Genomic DNA, 24,175 nt, shown 5'->3' with positions numbered 1-24,175 from the left:
TAATAATAATTTATTTATTTCAGACAACATAGATCCATTCGTTTTATGGGCGTACGATTTGTAAGACTCAGGTTACAGTTATAGACGTACCAAGCTGTGGCTCATGTTTAAGATTTACTTAACCTTTAATGCTGTTAAACTTATCATGTCGCTTGTTCGCGAATTCGTCAGTCAAAGTTCAGAAGTATTGCTTTAAAATAAAGGGAAAAGATACAGGAAACCGGCTCAAAATATTACAAAAGAAACCAATAGTTTATTGAAAACACACTACGGCGATAAACGTACAAGTTGGAACACCGCTCCATAATTTGTATAAATTCTTTCCCGTACCAAAGAAGTAGGTTGACGTTACGTAATAAAATATTTGTTTTAAGTGGAAAACTCACATTTGGGGGGTCCCAGCTGAGTAATTAGTGTCCACCACGTGGCGAGGGGAATAACCGGCGGCAAAAACGCGTGTCTGTGCGTATCACTAGCTCACTACAACTATCTCTATATGGGTTTGGATCCATTAATATAACAATGTTCCTGAAGTTACGCTTTTATTTCGTGTGGATGGTGCCTTGATGTTATCAAGAGTGAAAGAAATCTGGAAATTTATTTTAATTTCCTACAGTTTAATGGTGATAAATATGTATATGTATTAGGTTTTGTGCCTGATTAAATTGATATTAATTGTACATTTTTTCTTTGACTACCTACTGTTTCAACATTTCCGAATGTAAATGAGAATTTTAACTTAAAATGGTAGAACTAATAACGCATCGTCCATACAGTTGGGGATCGATTTTAGAACTCCAATCTGTAAATTAATTACCGTGTAGGTAAATTAAGTTTTCAACTATTCAAGCGTCACTGCGGAGGTCCAATTAATTGAACTACAGCGGCATTCAAAGTCAAAGTCAAAATATCTTTATTCAATTTAGGCTATAACAAGCACTTATGAATGTCAAAAAAAATCTACCACCGGTTCGGAAAAACCTCTGCTGAGAAGAATCCGGCAAGAAACTCAACGAGGTATATATATTTTTGAAACAGATCATTCATCAGTCATTGGTTGCAGAGTAGCGAGATAAAAGGTTGTATGTAGTTCAGTAAATTTTCGATTCTCTGAGAAAAAACTCCGCACCGCACCAAGCCATAATAAACCTTCGCGGTAAAACCTTGCTTTTCGTCTATAAAATAACCAATAGCAAACCGTATTGAAGCTACGATGTTACCCGTCATGCTAATAGAGAGGCTGCCCAAGAGCGCGGGAGTCGAGGTCGTTGGCACATCGATTTTCGATTTGCTCCCGGTGCATCCGAACTGGGTCAAGAGCTGCCGGATCAGGCTGATCAGTCAAATACAGCCAGCTTATGCATGCCAGGGCTCATATGTGAAACTAATACAAAAAATATATACTATATACGTTGGTAAATAATCTCGACTTTCTGGGCTATACAAAGTGCCAGTGCCAGGGGAAGGAGCCCCATGCGATGGACAGATCAAATCCGCGACAACATGGGTACAAACGTCCAGATGCCATACAAGCTGCTGAAGATCGTGCCAAATGGAGAGCGATTGTCCGGAAAATGATTCGTGGAGGTCACGTACGACCCTCAGCAATGAGGATTACGATACAAGGAGGAGGAACTTTAAGTTAGCAGTTAACTCATGGTTATACGTTTAACTCAAGACGCGCAAACGGCCTAAATGAATTACACAATTTGGTGATTTTGGAAAAGCATTACCGTTTTCGGTTATTTATAATTACTTTAAGAACTGTTCTAGACTCGTGGATTTAAATACTGTGAAAAGTGTATTTACTTACGGAAAAAGAAATGTAATGTAACCTATTGATAGAGAAATGAGTTTTCAACTTTTCATTAGGGCGCGATCGGCGCAGTTAGAGCCCTTTTATTATCTGCTCGCCTCTAAATTGCCCCAAAAGAAATTCCTCCCCAGGAAAAAAGGGGAACCGAGGACAAAAACCTTGTCCTCAACTTAGCTACCAATGGCGCACCGTTATTTAAAAATCGAACTCGATAAGGGCCGAAATGTTTTTATTTTTGTAAATGGCCAGAATTTATGTCGCCTTTCAAAGTAAATATTGGAATCGATGGCACTTTTCAATGGAGGTCCTTTGATAAGGTATTTTTATGTCAGTGGAGACGCCGGGGCTGTTTCGGACTCTTGGAAATGTGACGTTCGATTTTCGGTAATGGTCAACTGATAAGCAAATGACGTCGTTATCGAGCTGCTTAGTTTGTATCGTTTCATTTCATTTCCTTCGGAAGAACGTGATTGACCTAATAAATACTGGGTAAATGAAAGGTTTACGACTTTACAACGGCTATAGGGGTAAGTTTTAGAAAGATTGTTCCACGGGTATAATGAAATTGTATCGGTGATAATCAGATAGCTTTCGTCAAGTAATACATTAGAGTCGGCGGGGTGGCGCGGCGCAGATATCCCCTCCGCTGATAAAGAATTGAGGGTATTAAACGATTACAAATGCTTCGCGGTTCAATAAACAAACCACTGGAGGAAGCCAACGAATTCGATGAATTACCTAAATAACTACGTAACTGGATTGAGATAACAGCAGCTTTGGAATTATAATTTAGATATAAAAGTAAAAACATAATCGTTATCTTTGTAAATTTGGTATATGGGTAGGATTTGGTCTGCTTTAGGTAGTAGTCCTGCACCAATACAAAAGTACTCATTATGTTTTTTGCAGTCAACAAACTTTACCTACCCACATGTTCAGTGTGTAATGTAGCATCCTTGACACCACTTTTCAATAGGCTAGCTTTCTAAAAATATTTAGAGGCTGTTTCACCATCCATTGATTAAATTTAACCGTCAATTAAATATAATCAATGGATGGTGAAACAGCCCCTAAATATTGGGGGTTAGAGTTAGATTTTCAAAAAGTAACGAACAAGTTCTTTTTCTTTTATCAATTAAGCAAAAAATGATAAAGATACAGCCAGTTAAAGTTCCGTATGACAGCACTCTTTAGTACACTTTTTTACTAAGGATTGACGTTAGGTATTATATTTGTTTGATTAAAAACAGAAAAATTATGTGTTCAACATTTTCAGATAATCTAACGGACGGACTAAATAGAATGATTATTTAACCCAGGAATCTAGCCGACGTAAAATAACCAGAAAAATACTTTTTCGCTTCTCATGCCTGTAAAGTTCGTGTTTATGCTAAATCTAGGCTACATAAAATGATTTTTTATTCTCTAGTGAATAAAGTAAACTCTTTTTCTAAGACCAAGGCAATCAGGTGTTAACAGCCGCAAACAAAAAAGATTCTAGATATTTTTTAGTTATTTTTAATTTGTATAAATACTAAAAATCAATCAACTAAATATTTACAGCTTATATTAGCAATGCATGAAAGATACAATGTACCTAGTAAGTGAACAATGTTTCCACTTTTGTTATTTCATCTCCTCGCAATCGAAGTGAAAAGCAGTGTAAAACTCGCGCATTAAACCCATTTTCACCTCGACGTGTCTATCCACCCTCGCCGTACCGGTTCGGGTGGCTTTATAAACGCCTCGGGTGAAATGGCTCGTTTTATGCTCTTGTTGTACAATCTACTATTATTAGCATTCACGATAAATTGTCTCCGAGCACACTTAAACTTTTCAACTACCGCATAATCAAAGGTAAGGAGTGAGCGCGCCAAGTGAGATAAGGGCCTTCATCCAGCCTTATTTATGTAGCCGGCATCCGATTGAGAGGTCCTCGGATGTGTTCGGCGCCCTTCGGAGGTGCTCGGAGTTGTTCGAGCCGGCACATTTGCACGAACTCACTTATCTACCCTCCACGCTTACATTTTATTTCCGTACCGCGCTTCCTACCGTTTGATTGTGATCCCACCTTTACGAACTACGCTTGCATGTATCTTAAAATAACTTCGAAAAAAATATCAAAAAGATTCCATAGATTCGCTTTAATCTCCGAATTCAACGATTTTGTTAAATAAAGTAAATGTATCGTAAAAAAGGAATGCCGAAGACAATAAAATCGAGGCGGCGAATATTCGAACGGCTATTTTTGAACGGGGACATTCATAAAGTTAAATGAGTTCGTTGCAATCGCAATCAGGCTGTTGCGTAGCTGGATCAGATAAAAATATATTAGAATTTAGGTTCACGCTGCTGTGCCGCTGAGGTCACTTGTTTTGTTCGATGATTTTTAATAATGATTGTACAGTGTAGCCGCAGAGTTGGTAATTACTTTGAAAACTATATTCGGGTACAAAATTATTGTATGGAACTTGTTTCCAAAGGTCCTCACTTTAAAAATAATGTTTTCATTAGTCAAGTATAGCATAAATAATTATGTGTGACAATTGTACCTAGTGCAATGACTTACTTATTTAGCACTAAAGTTACCAAAATGTTCCATATTACTTTTAAAATTGATCTCGTACTTAGACGATTAATTCAAATGATTCAGCGCCCAAACGCCGAGCCCTTAGTTCCTTTCACGACAATTTTTACACTTCCGTGTTTGCATAGATAAGCAAATACCCGCGTGTGATGGATATTAGGGCGCACCTTACATCATTTGCGTTATTACCTGAAGGGCGGGACCGCAAGACGCGTCTTATATCTAGATGTAACCACCCCTTAATATGCTAAAATCAAATTAGTTCCAAAGCGGAGTGATTCCCTCGCAATCGATCGCACTCTCGATATAGCGAGGGCCTTTTGAAAACGTGTCGTGTCTTGCCTTTTATTAAACAGTGCATTTTATCGTAGTTGGTTTTGCTGCCGTTTTTATTTGCAAGCTGACGGTTTCCATCCAAATGTTTGCAAAATGCAGAAATGTATAACCTTTATAAAACAATACTTTCATTGATTTAAAACATATGATAGTACCTACCAAAAGCAAGCAGAAAAAGCAATGGGTATTTTTTTTTTCTTAGGGCAGTTGAGTCATAAATAACAGGGAAAATGTTTATACCTACAACATATTATTTACCTACTCGTGCCTACTGAGTTTACATACAAAACTCCTTTTTCTTTTTGATTCCGACTAAATAGGATGTAAACCCGAACAACTGGGAATTTTGAATGCATCGCACTTTTTGCAAAATGAATAAAAAAACTGTTCTAAAGTTATTAATAAACGTGTCATTGGTCATCGATAATAAATCGATGATCATCGATAATAAATAAAAATCGTGGTAAAATCTTTTGCATAATATTTTCTTTGACTTTCTCAGCGGCCAGTAGCGATTAACTACGCGATGGTATCGCACAAGTTTCCGAACAAGTTGGGAGTTGTCTGAAAACGCCAATTTCCTGCTAAATTCTTGAGAGCGTTTATCTAGGCGGGGATCGGAGACGTCAGCGCGGTAAGTCGCGGCTTTCATTAGAGAGGGCGTTAGCAAATTAACACCCTCAGCCCTTAGACGTACCTACGGACGCTGTCACATTATTGCCCTTGTTAATTATGGCTGTACCGAAACATCGTTATTGAAGGCCGAGGTGGGGAATGCTGGGAAATCTCTGTGGTTGTATTTAGTACTATGAAATTATCTTTGATGTCGTTTCCAGCTTACACTGCTGGACAAGGACTCGTTACAGAATGTAAGCGTGGGCTGCACTTCCCACCCGGCCAAATGTAAATTGGGAATTTCACATACACTATTGAACTGCTTCGCAGGTGTTTACGGCTTCCCTTACGATGTTTTGCTTTACAGAAAAGTTGATGGTATTGAAAATGTAGTTTCCATACCTTAATTCGGAAAAACGCAGAAGTACGAGCCTTGACTCGAAACGACGACCATTTGCTTCAGAGGCCATACCTAGGTCAAACCACTAAGCAACCTTCCTGTTATCTTATTGGCTTTGTTGTTTAGGTACCAGTATTTTCGTGGGTTGCTTAAAAGGCTACATACCAACCGACCGTTGTGGCACACTAACATAAAGGAAAATCCTATAAATAAATAAAAAAAGAGCAGTTATAGTTATTCTGGATCTGTATCGCGGATACAACTAACATAAAATGGATATTTAAATACAATCTAAATAATTTCTTTTGCGACCGAAAAAACGCCACCGAACTATTTTTCCGTCATAGCCAAAACATTTCAAGGGCCGTTTATGCAGCGTCGGCCACCGTTGACGGTGACTAATGACGGATGCACTAATAGTCGTCGTACGTCATGCGAGGGGGACGATAACGCCGTTTCTCCACGTTTTGTTACGTGGATATTGATTCATTTGTCTTTTGAGAATGAGATATAGTCGCGGCCAGTTGCCTCTGTTTAGTACGATCAATCGCGTGTAGAAACATTGTTGTTAGCGGGATGATAGTTGCAAATAGTAAGGAAATTTATTTGCGTGATTACCACGACGTGTATAGTCCTGGAAATATGAATTCACCATCTATAAGCTTCACTCAGTACATAACCAGTTGCCAATTTATATTTCGAATTTATATTTATAGAGAGAGATGATACTCGTCTATTTATTTAAACACACTCGCAGATTATACGGGTGGGGCCTTTAACAGAAGCAAAGAACTAAAACAGAGATCGCACTCGTTAAATTGAAAGACTTTTGAAAATAATGGAGTCTTTAGATTTTCCCTTTTTTTTGTCATACAACTGAGTTGTACTCATATTATCAATGTAGGTACGCCATCCAACTTCTTCGAATAAACATTAAAGTAAAATATAAATAAAAACCTTTACTTTTAAAAGTTCTGCTTCTACTACATTTCTATTTAAACTGTTTTAAAACACACACACTCATAAATCGGTTGAAATGAAAAATAACGAAAGTAAATTAACAGACAAGAGCAGAAAAATTAATGACAACTGACCCCATTCAAAAGCATGTGTAAACAGCGCAGTAAAACAGCGGTCTCATTTAAAACAATAGCTGCCATGCTCGCACATAGTTTACAAATGGATGCAATAAGGAATTATCACGAAGAGCATTAATATAACGACACACATCATAAACAAATGACATTCGTGTCTGCGCCAGTCAGCGAGGGCATTAGCATAAATAAAACGCTTTTGTACGCGTTTAGATATTCGTTACCGTTTTTCGGGACGTTTTAATGATAGTTTTGGTGACGCTGTACTTGTTCTAAGTTGTGACAAGATGAAATGGGAATCATTGATCGATACAAATACTATTAATTGATTTAAATGATCAATAATGTACTATACACAGTGCTACAAGATTAATTTTGTCACATAGTAAACTGTAAAAGCATGTCAGCAAGATCTTAAAATCAATAAGTTTTAGGATCTCCGAACTTTCAGCACATTTTTTTTCAAATTTTAAAGCCGAAATTTTTATTTCATGTGATGGTTATGCCGCCCGTTTCTTCTAAAATAAATAAATAAAAAAAACATGTAACAAACAACATTGAATTGAGAACGACCTCTTCTTTCCTTCAAGTCGGTTAAAAAAGCTTCCTTTTCAGGTATTCCTTATAGATAATCGACACCCGCAGCGATAGTGCTACGCCGTAGCCATCGCTACGCCAAGATTAATACATCGGCAGACTCTGCAACAATTTGTCTCTATAAACGTTGACTCAGCCTGCACCGCGACGCGCGATTAGCCTCCAAATTTATTGTTTAATTTCAAAGCCAAGTTATTAATAACGTGAGATGATTAAACGAATCCCTAGCGAAGATGGTGATTTATAGTGGGAAGCTTAATATGCGGTGTTGAGGTTCGTGGATATGTGATTGCGTGAATGTTTTATGGTGGCGGTGTTAATTGCTCTAGTTTTAGCGACAGTGAAGTTTTGTCGTTATTATGACGGTTGATAGCGTCGCACGCATGCATGAGTATGCAAGCTTAGACTGGATCAGTCTTTCAAAAGAAGGAAAATTAAACTCCGTGAACGTTGCTTCTATGCGTAATGTTATTTGATACTGGAAAGACAAGGTAAAAATAACTGATTGAGTGAGGTGTTTCTTTCTGGAGATCCATATTTGCCGCACAGGTATACTTATCAATCTAAGTACATAATACCGTTTAGCTGTTAAAAAGTAGCAGAAGAGCTAGGCAAAATAGGTTCACTTCTTACTTTTACTGAAATAAAGTTTGCATTAGTTTGAAGTAACAATACGATGTAGGTAGGTAAGTAAATAAGAAAGAACTGTCTTAAGTAAATTTAAATGCCATTATAGAAAAACTACACATATGAGTAAGTCCACTTTGGTAAATATGAAACTCTATGATTCCCGATATTATTTTGCGAAAAAAGTAATACTTAGGATCAAAGAATTGACTGTTCAACAAAATAATGATTTGTAGATTTGATAACTTAAAAGTATGTTGATATTGGTTTAATTTTGTTTCAGTTTCAACAAAAACATAAATACATACTCTCACTTAGCGCACACCCGTCACAAGGGATAGTTTAAGTTTTATCAACAAGCATTTACGTAAGTTGGTTAATTACGGGCCGGCAACTTGTGTCCGGAAACCGGACAACATGATACACAGCCACCCTCGTCTCAGACAAGCTTGTGCATGTCTCCCGCGCCGCGCCACTAACGACCAACACAGTCCTACTGACTGCGCCAATAACCAACCTCAACACTCAACACCCAAAGCACAAAATCCCAAACCTAAAATATAAACATGTTACATCATGCCAGTCAACGGCCACCTAATCTATGTTCTCTGAATATGTACTGAAACTTTAAGAGCATATTGTTCAAAATGTATTGTACCGATTTGACAATGGTTGCGGGCGATATGGGGTTTATGCGTGTAAGATGATGCTTGTTTGGCGAACTCTTGGTGATATGATAAATCAGTTTAGAGCCGCCAAACAGCTCACTTGAGATCGGGAGAGGGGAAGCCGAAGAGTAGCGTAAATGAACAGTCGCGTTTTGAAGTGATAATTCTATTAAATTGTTTAGGGTGGATGAGTGTATCATAAATTTTTATCCATTATTGAATTATAGTCAAAATACCATAAACGGGACTTATCACGCTATTATTACACAAGTAATATTTACCTCGACGTTTCGGCAACGCTACAGTTGCCGTGGTCACGAGTATGAGTACGTGGTCGTGGTATGAGTGAGAATCACGAAAGTTCAAAACGTTACATTATTGAATTATTGAATGCAAGATTTTTGGAATTAGCTACATTTTGAAAGCGTATTATTCTATACCTGAAACAAGCAGTGTCTTATTTACTTACAAAATTTTGACCATATAATTTTTACTGCAAATATTTTTATACGAGTAAATTTTTGATACAGGTATTTTTGATAGCAGTACCCTATTATTGCATTGTCATTGGACCTCCATACACGGAACAAATCAAAACTTAAAATTAATCTGGTCAATATTTTATAACAAAAGCCACTTGAGTTAAGCTATTATTAGTTATTATTATTAAGCTTGTGAAAATGAATCATTATTTACTTATACCGGGAGACGTATTTGTAAAGGTCAGTGTCTAAAACTATGACAAAGCAAGCTCTGTTCTAAGGAACCATAATATAATTGATTTAAGTGACACGAACATTTTTTTATCTACACCCATATAGTAAATCCTCCATTATGCGTTCAAAAATCATAGATAACGGCCAGCATTACGACATTGGATTCTATCGATATCTGTATCGTAATGAGATTTCATACATCATTACAGTACCGGGGCGGGCCGCGCTGCGCGCAGCTCGTGGGGCAGACATACCTACCTAGTTCTCGTTAATGCAGGTCATTCTCAATGGTTCTTGAACACATGATAGAGGATTTAATATATGAATGTAGATTGTATGCAACTGTACGTAATTAGGCCTGATAACACTCATGTGACCCTATTATGAAACTCGGCTACGCATCGTTTCATAGAACCACACTCGTGTTTTAAGGACCCCTATTATGAAACAGTTGCATGAATAAGTACCTATAGAAAATAATCGTATTCAATTCGGGACACGAAGCCGATCGTATTGAAAAAATAAAAAGCTAAGAAACAAAGCATTTAATTATAAATAAAGAACACGACCTTATTTTATTCCCGAATTGAGTTTATAACTTATTTTGTTTATGAATCCAGTCTTTCTTGCAACTCAAATGTTTATGTCTCACAGTATTAAAGTACTCGTACTGACCGATCTTAATGGGCACCCGGTAAACTAGAAGGCACGCTTACCTATTTATTAAAAAAAAGAGTTTATTCAAATACAACTTACAAAGCAAACTAATACAGCAAAGCTCTACATTAAAATCTACTGAGTATCACTACTGTAGTTATTGTATTGTATTGTATTATATGTTTCATTTGGACGATAATAAATAAAAGCAACGTAAGCAAGCAAGGAAGGTGGTCATTCTTTCCAGGCACAGAAAATAAACAGTGCTACACCTACCCTTATGTATGAACCGTTCCAAAACGACAAGATCATCACACCTCGGCTTCCATTGAAAACATCCCAATGAGAAAGCCGATTGAAAAACGCTGAGCAACTATGCTCTCTGTCGCACGACCGCCCACGTGGCTAGCTCCGTCTCCCTCTTCCTAATAGGATTACCGCAGACGGTGGCAGGTAAGTGTCGCTAATTGCTGTAAAAATCTACGCCGACAATAAGGAGCACAAAAGCCGGCGCCCAGTGCGCGGCCGCCCTTAGTGAAAGTGATTTATTGATTGGCGTTCTTTATGTCGGCTTAGTCGGCGGATTACGTTTTGTTTGTTTGTTTGTTAGACGGCGAGCGGCTCCCGTTTGATTCTATTCAATGGGAGACAGAGAGCAGGATACCTGTTCCTAATAACAGTTGTAAGTCACGATGAAGCGTAATAAAAAGTTTATTCGATCATATCATTTTTTGTATTTTTTAGACGTGTTTCGAAATGTTTTTAAAAAATACATTAAATACAAAAAAAAATATGTAGTCGCGCAGTCTTAGATGAGAAGAAGATTCTAAATTTAGTGGAGAACAGTCTTACGATTGCATGTTAGCACATGTGCGTCATCAGTCGCAAATTGTCTGACGTTTTTATATGAAACTCTACCCAAGAGTTTTCACTTGCATTATTCAATTCTGTCAAAAAGGTTACAAAGGTGGCTATAGCAAACAACCTAAATAATTCCTTATCTTATCTTTTTACCTTGAAAAGTCAACCATATTTGGATTACCAAAGGGTAGTAAGGACGTGGCTGAACCGAGCGCTTCCAAGCCCGTATAATTTTAAACAAATAAAAAATCTCACCATGAACACATAATTTTTCTAATCACGACCTGCAAATCGGACCAAGTAGCCTGACCTAATGCACCGCGATCTGTCGGACGTATATTACCCGAGAGCGGTGATAAAAGGGCACAAAGGGGCAGTCGTCACCATTGATTTATGTGCCCCGGATGATGTAGCGGCCGAGGTGAAAGTGTTACGTGCCCCGACGCGTAAATCAAACCGCGCCAATGTATTGACAGACCATGAATACTGTTATTATACACGAACTAATTGTTTATGAGTGCCTATTAGCTACTGTGTTGGAAGCTGACTTAGGACGGATTTTTTTAAAGATTTATAGGCGATTTTTATCGCTTCGATTGGGTGGCGCGTGGCACGTTCATTTGTTTTAACTGTCGACTAACACCCTGCCTGCAATGATACGTTCATTCGCCCCTGTCTCTACCTACATTTTGATATTTGAAGAAGCTTTTGTACTGCGTTATCTCGATTTATAAAGTGAGTGAACATAAATGTTTAAACTAAGAAGCAATCTACATATAAATATAAAATATGAAATTTTAAAGTGTAGTGAAATAAAAAGTACAGCACAGTAAAAGTACATAATTAATTATTGACCTCTCGTCTCTATGACAGTGAAATAAAGAAACCAATACCACATATGTAGTAGGTATCATGTGTGTCTAGATTCGAAACATAAGAAGATTTTTGCGAATTCTTAAGATGTGTCTTCAATCTTTATCTTTATTGTTTCGGTTATGAATTAGACCCAGGATTCGTTGAACCTGTCAGTCTTTCATCAAAACGATTAGTTACAAGTTGCATAACCAGTGATTGCCATTCCCGTTTTAATTCAACGTAATAGGAACCTCAGGACCTTCGAGTTTGTTCTTAACCTTCAATTTACGGTCATTTTTCACATAAATCAAAGGAAGCCGGCCAGGAGATTTATTATGAGCGGTCACTTCTACAATGACCGAGGCTCGAACTACCTGAGCTGTTGCGTAACCACCTTTTTGTAACCATTGCGAATTTGGACGATTTATGACTTACTTTTGCAACGAAAGTACAAGTGCAAACGTCATGTGTTTTTTTTCATTGGCGCCAATAATTCTAAGACTGTTTATTTTATAATACCTACCTAAGTATCTTATTTTGCTACTGTAGTTTTGTCAAATCCAGGTAGGACTAAGCTAAATCAATGTACTTAGAAACGAAAAGCAAGTGTAACTTGTAGTGTATTTAGCATGTATTCTGCTAAGTGTAAATTGCAAGTACTATCTATATAACGACTAGCTTTTGAATTCGGTTATCGCGCGCTGTTCCCTCGGGAACTGTGCATTTTTCCGGGATAAAAAGTAGCATATGTCACTCTCTGGCCCATAAACTATCTTTATGCCAAAAATCACGTCGATCCGTGTCGCTCCGTTTCGACGTGAAAGACGGAAAAACATACAAACACACAAAAACGCACACTTTCGCATTTATAATATTAAATAAAAATAAATAAATAAATAAATATCACGGGACAATTCACACCAATTGACCTAGTCCCAAAGTAAGCTTAGCAAAGCTTGTGTTATGGGTACTAAGCAACGGATAAATATAATTATATAGATAGATACATACTTAAATACATAGTAAACACCCAAGACCCGAGAATAAACATTCGTATTTTTCATACAAATATCTGCCCCGACACGGGAATCGAACCCGGGACCTCAAGCTTTGTAGTCAGGTTCTCTAACCACTAGGCCATCTGGTCGCTAAATATTAGTATGGATGGTTCGTATACGTCATAGGCTAGGACTGTGACGTTTCACATTAAACATTGATACCACCGAATCACCAATTGAACATTTAAATAAATAAGCGCGCCATGTGCCAAAGCCAATGCTGGCAGCCGAAGACGCCAAATGACAGAGTTCCCATGTCATCATCATTACTTATAAATGGGCTCGTATTACAGTGAATATTTCAGTTGTTTAGTTACAGACGGCGATCTAATTGGGGACGCACGCGATGCCTTTGACGCTGTAGACAAGACAATCGACAAATTCGTGCTCAGAATGCACACTGTGCGGAATAGGCACTTTTTATGTGAAGCATTGGCATATAATATATCGTAGGGAATAGTGCAAATCCGCTTATCTACCATTCGTAAATACCACATATACATATGCACTGCACGTCGTTCTACAGGGGATTATTTTATCTTCATTTTTTTGTATAATTTCAACGAATTTGGATTAAAAAAAAAATTAGCTAAATTTTAGTTTAGGCCTGCTTGTCAACCTGGAACCCGCATGTCCGTAGCGCATGTCATACGCACGAAATAGCTATTTCAAACTTGCTTACTTCGATTCATCGAAGCTTGCTTACATCTTGCGACCAGAAGGCCTACCTACTACCAAATTCAAAAATCGAAGTTCTTGTCGTTCCGTCTCTCTTACACTTATATTATTTAATACGAGAGCGAGAGGGACGGGACGATACGAACTTCGATTTTCGAATTTCGGAGTAGGCCCTCTGTAACTACAACTTTAATTTTTCCCACATGGGCAAAATGTCCTGCGTTCGTCAGAATCCTAACACGGAACCGTGGATACAGTTGCGTCCCGTTTCACGCAAGCTGTCAGCAAGCTGCACATAAGTGTACAATAACGATGTCTTGCATATGACGTGCAGTCTACGCGGACAGCAGGCTTTATTGTCTAACGAGCACAAAATCTATCGTCAAACAGTGGACGATCGTGGTACTAGAAATACGTAGACAATTGAACGCTGATACCCGTCATTCTTAGGTACAGAACAAGTTCAATTGCCAGGAGATAAAGAAACAAATGCACGCATGATTATTTGAATCCATTCATTAACCGACAGCTGTTTGAGGATTCATCAGAGATCAAACACACCGAACAAATTGAGACAGTGCTAGTACAAGGTATTGTATCAAATCGGGATGATCGATCGAGGCAGGGCGTTTTAATCCCGCGGAGACGGCCGGAGGCGTGGCCCACGACGATTTGTTTTAGCTGTACGAGAAAAAATGCCATCGTGCGATGGGAAAGTTTGGTACGCAGTAGGTTTAGGTGCCTCCTTTCATTTTACAGAGTATTGAAAGATAGAAATAGGTTTTTAAGTTTAATTTCCCCTTTCAACAGTTATTGATAAATTGTATGTGACAGATATCTGTGATACTGTTTCTGTTTGTTATATCCGAAAAAATAAAAACGGCATTACATTTGTCTGTCACAGAACATGTATCAATGGTGAAACAGGCCCTAAAGTTTGTGATATCTCACGTACTATAAATATTAAGAAATTTCAGCAGTTTGGTGACTTAATTGATATACAAAAAACGTGCACGATTTTTTGGTGCCGTAATTCAAAATCGCAGCACAGGATATTTTCGTGTTCAATCGTTCTGAGTTTCGTTTTTAGAATACCTTAATTCTAGGTATTGGCTCCAAAGCGGCGTGGTGTACAAATGTTAATAAAACTTATACCTATTTATTAAAATCATAAAAAAGAACAAAAGAAGAACAAAAAATTGCCGGATATCCAGCGCGGAAACGGTTGAAATAGACGAGGAGCTGTCAGTTAACGGAATCAGTCAAAACTTGGTAAATCCAATATCTAAGTTTAGAACGAGGGCACAAACCGTCGCGTCGAGCTGCATGCGGGCTGGAGCCTTGCTCGCAGCGGTGGGGGCTGTGGCCTTACCTATAGTGAAGCGGGATGCGCAACATTTTAATTTAATTCTATCGCATCACGTTAACACAAACCCAAGTTATAATATATCCTCCATATTATATTTGAATTCTAAATTAATTAAAATATCGAATTAATAAAAGTTTAACTGATATGTTCCAAACTAATTCGAATTTCGTCAAGGATCGTTTACATCAATAATATCAATTAATGTATATAAGTAGATAGTTGAATATCTGATATAAAATACGGCTACTTTTTCTCCCGATATTCCCACGGACGGAATCAGAATAATATAATCTCGAAATCTCAACCGCTGGGTTTAGAATCATGAAATTTTGGCATAGTTGATTTTAATGCAACGGTAATAAAGACCTCATTGTAATTTTTTGAAAATTAGTAAAATTCCGGAATTTTAATTCAACTACCGAATTTAAGGGTTTACACGTGCGAAGCCACAGGAAAATAATAATAATAATTTCATTGAATTCGAGTAACTTTTACATGACCCATGGAAAAGTCCAGTAAGTTATTATGGTTATAAAACCGCTTCCGCTTGTTCCTTGGAGCAGCACCGCTGCATCGCTCGATAGCGCCGACAGTGACTGATCACCGCCGGTTCACGGCCGGACCAACTATCTGAGTATAAAGTTTGCTTATGAACATTTAAGGTAGGTAGGTAATGGAGGGATTCGTTTTCTGCACCCTGATTAAAAACAGTGATGTTTTCTGCTACTATCTATGTTCAAACATGTTTTTCAAATTAATGCTCTTGTTGAAATATTTTTGAGCAACCTGTACCGCACTATATTATTAAGTAGTCATTATTGATAGTAGAGTATTATTTGGCTACGTGCACGACGGTGGCGACGCGTAGCGTTGACAACATTTGCGGAGACTGTCAAATAATGTCATGTAAACATTGTTAGTTTTTTGGCAAATATAAATTAAACTAAAGATTAAAATAGTATTGTTGACGTTATTTAAGTGCGATTAATGCAATAATATAACTGTTAAATATATATAATCATAAAAACCGGGTTTGAAAGTGATAAAAGGCAATAAATTAGTATTAGCTCAGCATGTAAGAAATGTTGAAGAACTGCGACATAACGGCCAGAATGACACTACACACCATACGAAACCAGTTTAAACGTAAGTAATTTTTATGTGATGTCAGATCATTATTTCGTGTAAGTTATTTCTCATTGAGTACTTGATCTCGAAAGAGATCAATGATGCTCGTATCGTCACTGGTGTAAAATGTGACTTCGTATATTATCAGAGCGGCAAGTGCAAGCATGTTGGTGCTTTGATAGCCTTTGCTTTGTTTTGTACTAAAATACTTCAATGTTGACAGCCAGTATCCAAATTAACTTCCATTTTTTGCCATTTTGTGCGCTGCGATCGATGTCTGTACCCCCACCACCCGCTTCGCACATAGCCAATTGACTGCTGTTACAATACTGCTGTTACTGTACCGAATTGTTATATTTTACTGCTGCTGTTGGTGGGAAGCCTTATTTACATATAGTAGATTGTACAACAAGAGCATAAAACGAGCCATTTTACCCGAGGCGTTCAAATAGGTGGATAGACACTCCGAGGGAAAAATGGGTTTAATGCTCGAGTTTTATACTGTGCTTTTCAATTTGACTGAGAGGAAACTAAATAGCAACACTGGAAACAATTGTTCACTTACTCGGTATCTTTTATTTTTCATGCATTGCTATATAATTATATTTTTTTAGTTTTATTGATTTATTTGAATGATTTTTAGTTTTACATAAAATAAAAGTTAATAAAAAAAAATATAGACACTTTTTTGTTTGTGGCTGTTGACGCCTGGTCTTAGACGAAGATTTTTTTTATGCACTAGAGCATAAAAAGTAATTTATGTCTCCTAGATCCAGCAAAAATACCAACTTTACGAGCATGACAAGTGAAAAAGATTTTGTGGAAGATGGGGCCGTAATTTAAACACAATTAATATTCTATTTAAATATTTTAACGTGTATTTATTCCTAATTATTTGTGATACCAGTGATACTGAAATTATTGAAGGAAAAAAAGGCTACGACTCTTAGATAATTTTGACGACAACCAGCAACAATAAAGAGTACTAAACTCTTATGGTGCAAATTAAAATAAATATCATAATAATAAGAGCGACCTAGACACTGAACCTCACTGTCCATTAGTATTAAAAACTTACAGATGAAACAATTCGTCATGGCATTTTCAAGCACTTGTAGTGCCGTTGGGATATGGGACCGGACTAGTATGGTGATTGTTGTGTTGACACGATGTTCCAACGGCCCCCTGCCGCGGCCAGCGGGGGTCACCGCCACTGTTCTCAATAAGCCATAATCCGGAAAACGAGGAAATATAGCTTGTGACATGGTTAACCACTTGAACGTTTGTAAGAGAATTTAAGAATAAAAAGTACACAATTTGTCTATTCAACGAACTAGGATAACCTAGGGTTGTTCTAATAGTCACTTTGGATCACTACCACCAATTTACAAGCGAGTAAGATGAATGTTGGAACACAGTAGTGCTAAGAAGCGATAGTGTCATGGACATTGATGGAGCTATACTAAAAAAAATTATGAAAGTACTTCTGCTTAACGACAGGATTAGCGAATTCTTCTGCAAAGCAGCAGTACTTGCATTAGATATTGTGGTGTTTGTTTACAATCAGGTGACCCGCTTAATTTTTTGTCACCCTATTTCATAAACATAGGTAACTAGCTTTGGATAATTTTCAAGCACCGCGTAATCTGAGCCCCATGGATCGGACTACTATGTTAGCAGGATGTTCCAATTTGGTCTGGACTGACGCAGGGTTGACTGTTCTCAACAAGCCATGACGTGAACTAGGTAATGTAGCCTGTGACACGGGCTGATCACCTGAAGGATTATGAGAGAATTGAATTTTTGGATCGAATGCATAAACGACGGCATTAAGAAATCTAAGCGGTATGATTAAGCATGAAGCTCACATTTTAAAAGTACGTCAGCAAAGATCACATTAGTTGGTGATTATTTCATTAAAACGTATCATCGATTTAATTTGCCACACCTTGAATGGCGCAGCCAAATAGACAATCTGCTCTCGTGATGTATTGACATGACCCCTATATTAAATCTTCCCAAGACGATTGACCCAGGAGCGATCTGTAATTTGCCGCATGTGGAGCATGATGTATCGGCTTCAGGTGAGGTCACGTTCCCAGGACGACGGATGATGATGGATCATCCGCGCTTTGTTCTGCCGCCCCGCCGTCTGTACCGGCGACAAATTTAGGGTCATCCCGTCTTTGCTTTAGCCTATTGTTACAACTAATTGTACTAAAACACCCCGCAAAAAGCGGTTGTACTGTACTGAATAAAAATTTTGTACATCGTGTTTTGTTGGCAATAACTTAAGCCGTGCCACAAAGCAACGGTGCTACACGTTCTAGTCCGAATTGATGAAGCCGATATATTATAAGCCAAGTTTTCAAAAAGATTACCAACTTAGCCTCAGGAAATTCAGATGACTCATGGCTTTCTGTTTTTTAAGACATCATTAGCGAAGCGACATAAATCCTAGATACCAAGATACCATATTATATGGGTTGTCAGCATGTAAATTATGATCTAAAAAGTTCTCACTTATAATTTGTGGTTATAGTGCATGTCGAGTGTTCCGTTCCGTTAGTGGAGAGTCGGCGGCGGCTCGGTGGGTCGGATAATGCCGCGCCCGGACACGCGGCGTGCGCGCGCTCCCACCGCCGACAACAGTTACTGACACAAAACGTCGTGGGCCTCACAATTCAATATATTTCAGAGTAATTTGATGTTCATTAAAGAAACTCTGGGACCGTGAACCAGAACACAATGGTTGAATGGCCATTTGTTGCTGCCGTTGAAAGGCACAATAATAATTCTGAAGTAGTTATTCACGCGGCAGTTAGGCGCTTACGAAACGAAACGTCGTTTCGTGACGGAGGAGCCATTTTGTTGTTAAGTGACCGCCGCGCGATGGTGCGGATTGATAAATATTACAACTAAACTCGGACAATGCGAACGGCACTAACCTTGTTGGCTGTTTTTTCTAGTTGTTTTTTTCTCCTTCATCCAAGGGTACTCGGCACGTTGAGGCCGCCGCCGGGCGAGGGCAGGTCAGGCGCGTAGCCCGGCGGCGTGTGCTGCGGGCTGAGCTCGCCCGCGCCCAGCTGCGGTAGCGCCGTCATGAACTCGGCCATGGAGGGCTGGCTGTTGATGAAGCCGGTCTCGGTGCAGGTCTCGAGCATGGGGTGCGGCGCGCCGGCGGCCGTCACGGCGGCCAGCCAGAACCCGTTGCCGCCGTGCTCCATGCGGTCCGGCGCCGGCCCCATCGGCGGTGTGCCGCGGCTCTTCACCGCGAACTCCTCCTCCATCTCATCGCGCACCCCCATGCCGACTCTCACGGGCTTGCCTCGGAGGGGGAACTCTTCGCATTTTATCTTGCGCACGAGCGGGTTACTGTCGAGTGGCAGTGCGGCTGTGTTGCATATCTCTTGCATCGCTGCCGGTGCCGGAGCGCGCGCCCCTCGACCAATGCGTGATCATCCACGTGACGATTCAGTCTTCCGTTTCGCATGCGTTAACATTTTCGCTTACGCATTAGTATGTTTAGTTTGAACGCTTTGTAAATCTATTGCACTGGGTTTTGTTGACAGCGTCATTATATCTGAAAAAGACATAGCAATATCAAAATTTTATACAAAACTAAGCAACTTGTTTTAGAGGAGCCTATACAAACGAGGTTAGTTAGTTACATAGGATCGTGTTTAGTTTGTGATTACTTATTCAGGGCTCGATCGAGCTGTTAACTGGGTAGGACAGGACAAGGCCCTAATTCTCCCCACTTCGGTGCCAAATTATGAGCTGCTAAATTGAATGTAGCGGGAGGCTGTCTCGGTTATTCCGCAATTATCCGCGGACGTTCGTCATTACCGCGGTTTTGTGTCGAATAATTTGGGTGTTTGACGTCGTGATGAACCCGTAATGAGTGCCCGATGTTCATTGTTGTAATAACGCGCGTTATGAAGCGTAAAGCGCAAAATGAGACAACAATAAAGTTATTAAAATTGTTATGAGGTACGTTACCGCAGCCTGATGAGTTTGGTCAGGTTTATCTAAATTGTGCTACGCGTGGGCGTTAAGTGCATGCGTGACCTTCAGTTGAATAGTCTACAATTTTATGCTCATGGAAGTTAGATAAGTGGTCTACGGTCACAGTTTTCAATATGATGAATTGCCCATTATGGAAGTTATACTAGTATTAGCTTAACCGTCAGTATTAATCTGACTTCCTAATTTATAGGAATGAAACTAAATATATGGGATATATTTCTTGAAATAACTAAGTATGTATAATCAGAATATAAGACGAGGAGATTTATTTAAGAACCTGTACTTTGATGATGTTCTATAATAAAATAATTATGCACATGACGTAAACATAAGGGTCATATCGACGGTAGAAAGCATAAACGCTGTAACCCACATTTACCAAAAATAATTTATTGCATATTTCGATTCAGTTTTTTTTTCTGCGTCGAATGCTGTAACTCTCGTTGCTCTACGACGCTTAGAAGTTTCTGGACAGCGTAGGAATTTTTACATTTTTGGCTATTTATGGTACGTCAAATGCTGTAACCGACACGAAAAACGAATAAAAATAGAGTCCTGTATCTTACTTCATACACGCGGAACAATATTCATCCACACGATGTCACTTACAGCGTTTAGGCGTAATAAAAAATATATCATACGTGGGTTACAGCATTTACGCTGATCGAGAATGTATTGCAGGTGAGTGTTAAAGCATTCACTGGGAATCAAAACAACTGAATACTTAGGGTTACAGCTTTCTATCAAAAATATTCAAGGCAGTTCCCGGAGCATTAGGATAAGATTCATGACGTTACAGCATTTGAAAATGCATAATATTATTGTTAGCAGTCAATTTACATCAATTTTACAACGCTTTTATTAGCTTTTCATGTATGTTTGTTTGTAACCGACTGCTTTGAACTCGATTTTGACCCACTTTAAACGGTCAGATTTAATTTAAACTCTGTAGACTTACTTATTAGTTATTAAGAACCGATGACAATACAATAATAATAAGTTAATTATCAAACTAACACTAAATTTTCTTTAAAAAAAACTAACAATATATCTACTAGGTACTAGACTTACTAGCGCCCCCCCCGGCTTCGCACGGTCACAAATTTAAAAAAAAATCCTATACAAGAACACCTCACAAACATTTTTCACCTCCATTTCCCTCGCAAACGGAACGCTTTTTTAAATTCGTATCTAATATTTTTTGAGTGGAATGTCCGATTATTTAGAATAATTCAAAAAGTGATCTATAAGTATTGAAACATTCTTGAATATAAAGTAATTTATTTGGATAAGGATTAATGTAAAGATATAGATAATATGGTTTAATTTTGGTCGGGATTTCTATCAACTTTTAAAACGTAGAAAGTACCTGTACCTAGTTATAAGTGACATAGTTACAATAGATGGACATATCTTTTTTTTCTAGATACCGATATAAGGCTTCTTCTTCAGCCTTTCTCAAACTTCTCGGTGTAGGCCTCCTTCATTTTTTTCCACTCGTCGCGACATTGAGCTTTTTGGATCCAATTTGAACCAGCAACCTTTTTACATCGTCTTTCCACCGCATCTGTGGTCTACCCTGAGGTCGCTTTTCCCCCCATGGCTTCCACTCTAGGAGACGCTTGCACCACGACTGTTCACTCCGGGCCACATGTCCAGCCCAGTTCCACTTTAAGCTCGCCACTCGTTTTGTCACGTGTGCGACTTTGCTTTGATCCCGAAGCTATTTTTTTGTTTTGCGGTCCATCAGCGACACTCCTACCAGCTTCTTCTCCACTGCCCTCTGGGCCACTTGTAATCGATTGATCACGTCTTTCGTGAATACCCGGTTTCAGCACCATAAGTGAGCACCGGCAGGATGCACTGATTAAATATCCTGGCTTTTTGATCCGCAGAAACTTTGATCTTAAAAGCAAAGTCCAGTTTCGAGTATGCTGCCCACATAAGCCTTATTCGTCTGTGAAGTTCACTAGTTTGGTTATCTTTGCCCATCCTGATCTTCTGTCCCATCCCAGGTATACGTACTTCTTTACCTGGTCTACGGTGGTTTGGTTGATGGTTATGCTTACGGTATTTCCATCCATGTTCGTCATAATCTTGGTTTTTTCCAAGTTCATTTCCAAAACAACTTGTAAAGAGACGTCACTCAACTCTTGAATCATTACCTGTAATTCTTCTCACGGAGAGAAGAACTATGTCCTCTGCGAACCTTAAGTTATTCAGTCTAGCTCCTGCTATATTTAGACCTCGATTTTCCCATGCGAGTTTTTTGAAAACATCTTCCAGAACCAGAGTAAACAGGTTTGGATTAATTGGATAATTTTTCCTTTGTTAGTTCTGTTTTTTTTTTCTAATAAAAGCTTGTTTTTGTTACACCTCAAGTTACATTATTAAAGTTTTAATAGTACGAAACCCTAACTTTTTCTGGTAATAAATAAGGTGTGTATGTCACTTTGGGATAGTGTAGCATTTTAATGCAGAAAAAAAATTGAAATCGGTTCGGTACCTATTTTTCGAAATTTATTCGTAAGAAACATCCAAAATTAGTATAGACTAGTATAGATATCCAAAAAAATTACAACAAGTAGTAAAAGAACTTGAAAAATCTATAGACTAGTATAGATATCCAAAAAAAATACAACAAGTAGTAAAAGAACTTGAAAAATCTCATTGACAAAATTGATTCCACAAGTAAGTTCAGGAGTATTTGGGATTGCCAGCAAGTAAAAAAAAAAAAAAACAGAAGATACCTACTATCGAAGAAGACGCGGATTGCGAAACATATCAAGACGCATAAAAACACTTTTCCCTAAATTATTTTGTCGTTTTGATTAATTCCTGTTACGATTAATCAATAATACTAAATAAAATAAGTATTTTCCATTTTTAAAGTCCCATAATATTTTGACCAGTTGCTGATTACGCTAATTAATTTTACATGGATTGGATTGATGTAAGCTGTTACTTCAATTTCATTTTTCATTTTGAGAATCTAAACCAGCTTACAACACTTTATATGATCAAAAGTACTGTACATTGTCCAATTACGACATTTATGCTTTCCCAAAAAAATACACTTTCTCCTATTTCATACATTAGTGTATTGATGTAACTGCGTTTTCGTGGTCTAAAACAAAATATTCAAATGCTGTAACCCACCAAAACTTCTTTGCTGACTACTTTAGAGAAGATTTTTACCAAGAGAATGATAGCCTAGCCAAAAATACATCATTTGTCAAAGAATGGTTACTTTAGGCCAAAAGGATCAAGAGTTATGATTTTTTTAGTAAATTTTAAAAAGTTTTTTGGCTCTGGTGTAAACTTTACACATTTTGGGTTACAGCGTTTATGCTTTCCACCGTCGATATAAAGGCGGAAGAGTGTCAAAATATATAAGTTTGAAAAGCGTAGTTGGTCGAAATAAATAATGGTTCATATGACGTATTTATGCAACCGTGGAATCTGCAGTGATTTTTAGTGGTTTAATTTCTTAACAATCCTTTACTTTTTTTTGGCGCTAGCTCAGTGATCCAAAGTGAATCTTGGCCTCCGACAACTTGTAACCTTGTATTTTGATACAGATAATCGACATACTTAGTTCTATTTCCTCTTAAGTATGTACAGTACGTGAATCATGTCCAACTTAAAAATGGCAATCTTCTTCCAACATGAGTGACAGCGGTTTTTTATCACGTGACGCACCCCGTTAGGGCCCGACCCGCGGACGTGTGCGTCGCCTTTATAGCCCGCAACTGGTGGACACCCCACACAGACCCTCCGGCCTAGATGTAAACTCGAAAACGTTCACGATTCCCCACTGAATGGCGCGCCAGACCGAATGTCAATTAAATTCAAACCGCGTTCGAATACGATTTTTTCCACTGGAATTTGCGGAGCGCCCGAGAGAAATGGCGGAACGTACCTTTTTGTTTTATTTTATTTTTTTTGAAAATGGAACGGCTGGCGGTTAAACTTATTTTAATGCGTATGGGTTGGTCTGTGTTTTGAATTAAAATTTCCCGCCTGATTCCGGCAGCGTATGGGAACGGGCAATGAAATGTAATTTCCTTTTGCATCATAATGC

At 38.4% G+C, this 24,175-nt stretch overlaps 1 protein-coding gene across 1 annotated transcript in view; it reads right to left on the bottom strand.

The window, feature by feature from the left end:
• Positions 1 to 24,175, bottom strand: part of LOC141434102 (uncharacterized) — a 71,319-nt gene that overhangs the window by 36,714 nt on the left and 10,430 nt on the right. Inside the window, 2 exon segments of the mRNA XM_074096382.1 lie at positions 19,011 to 19,061; positions 19,064 to 19,645. Coding sequence (XP_073952483.1) covers positions 19,011 to 19,061; positions 19,064 to 19,478 — 466 coding nt within the window. The 5' untranslated portion in view covers positions 19,479 to 19,645.

The sequence above is a fragment of the Choristoneura fumiferana genome, chromosome 13 (assembly GCF_025370935.1).
Source record: "Choristoneura fumiferana chromosome 13, NRCan_CFum_1, whole genome shotgun sequence".
NCBI lineage: Eukaryota > Metazoa > Arthropoda > Insecta > Lepidoptera > Tortricidae > Choristoneura > Choristoneura fumiferana.
The sequence above is the reverse complement of the archived record's forward strand: the minus strand, read 5'-3'. Positions and strand labels throughout refer to the sequence as shown.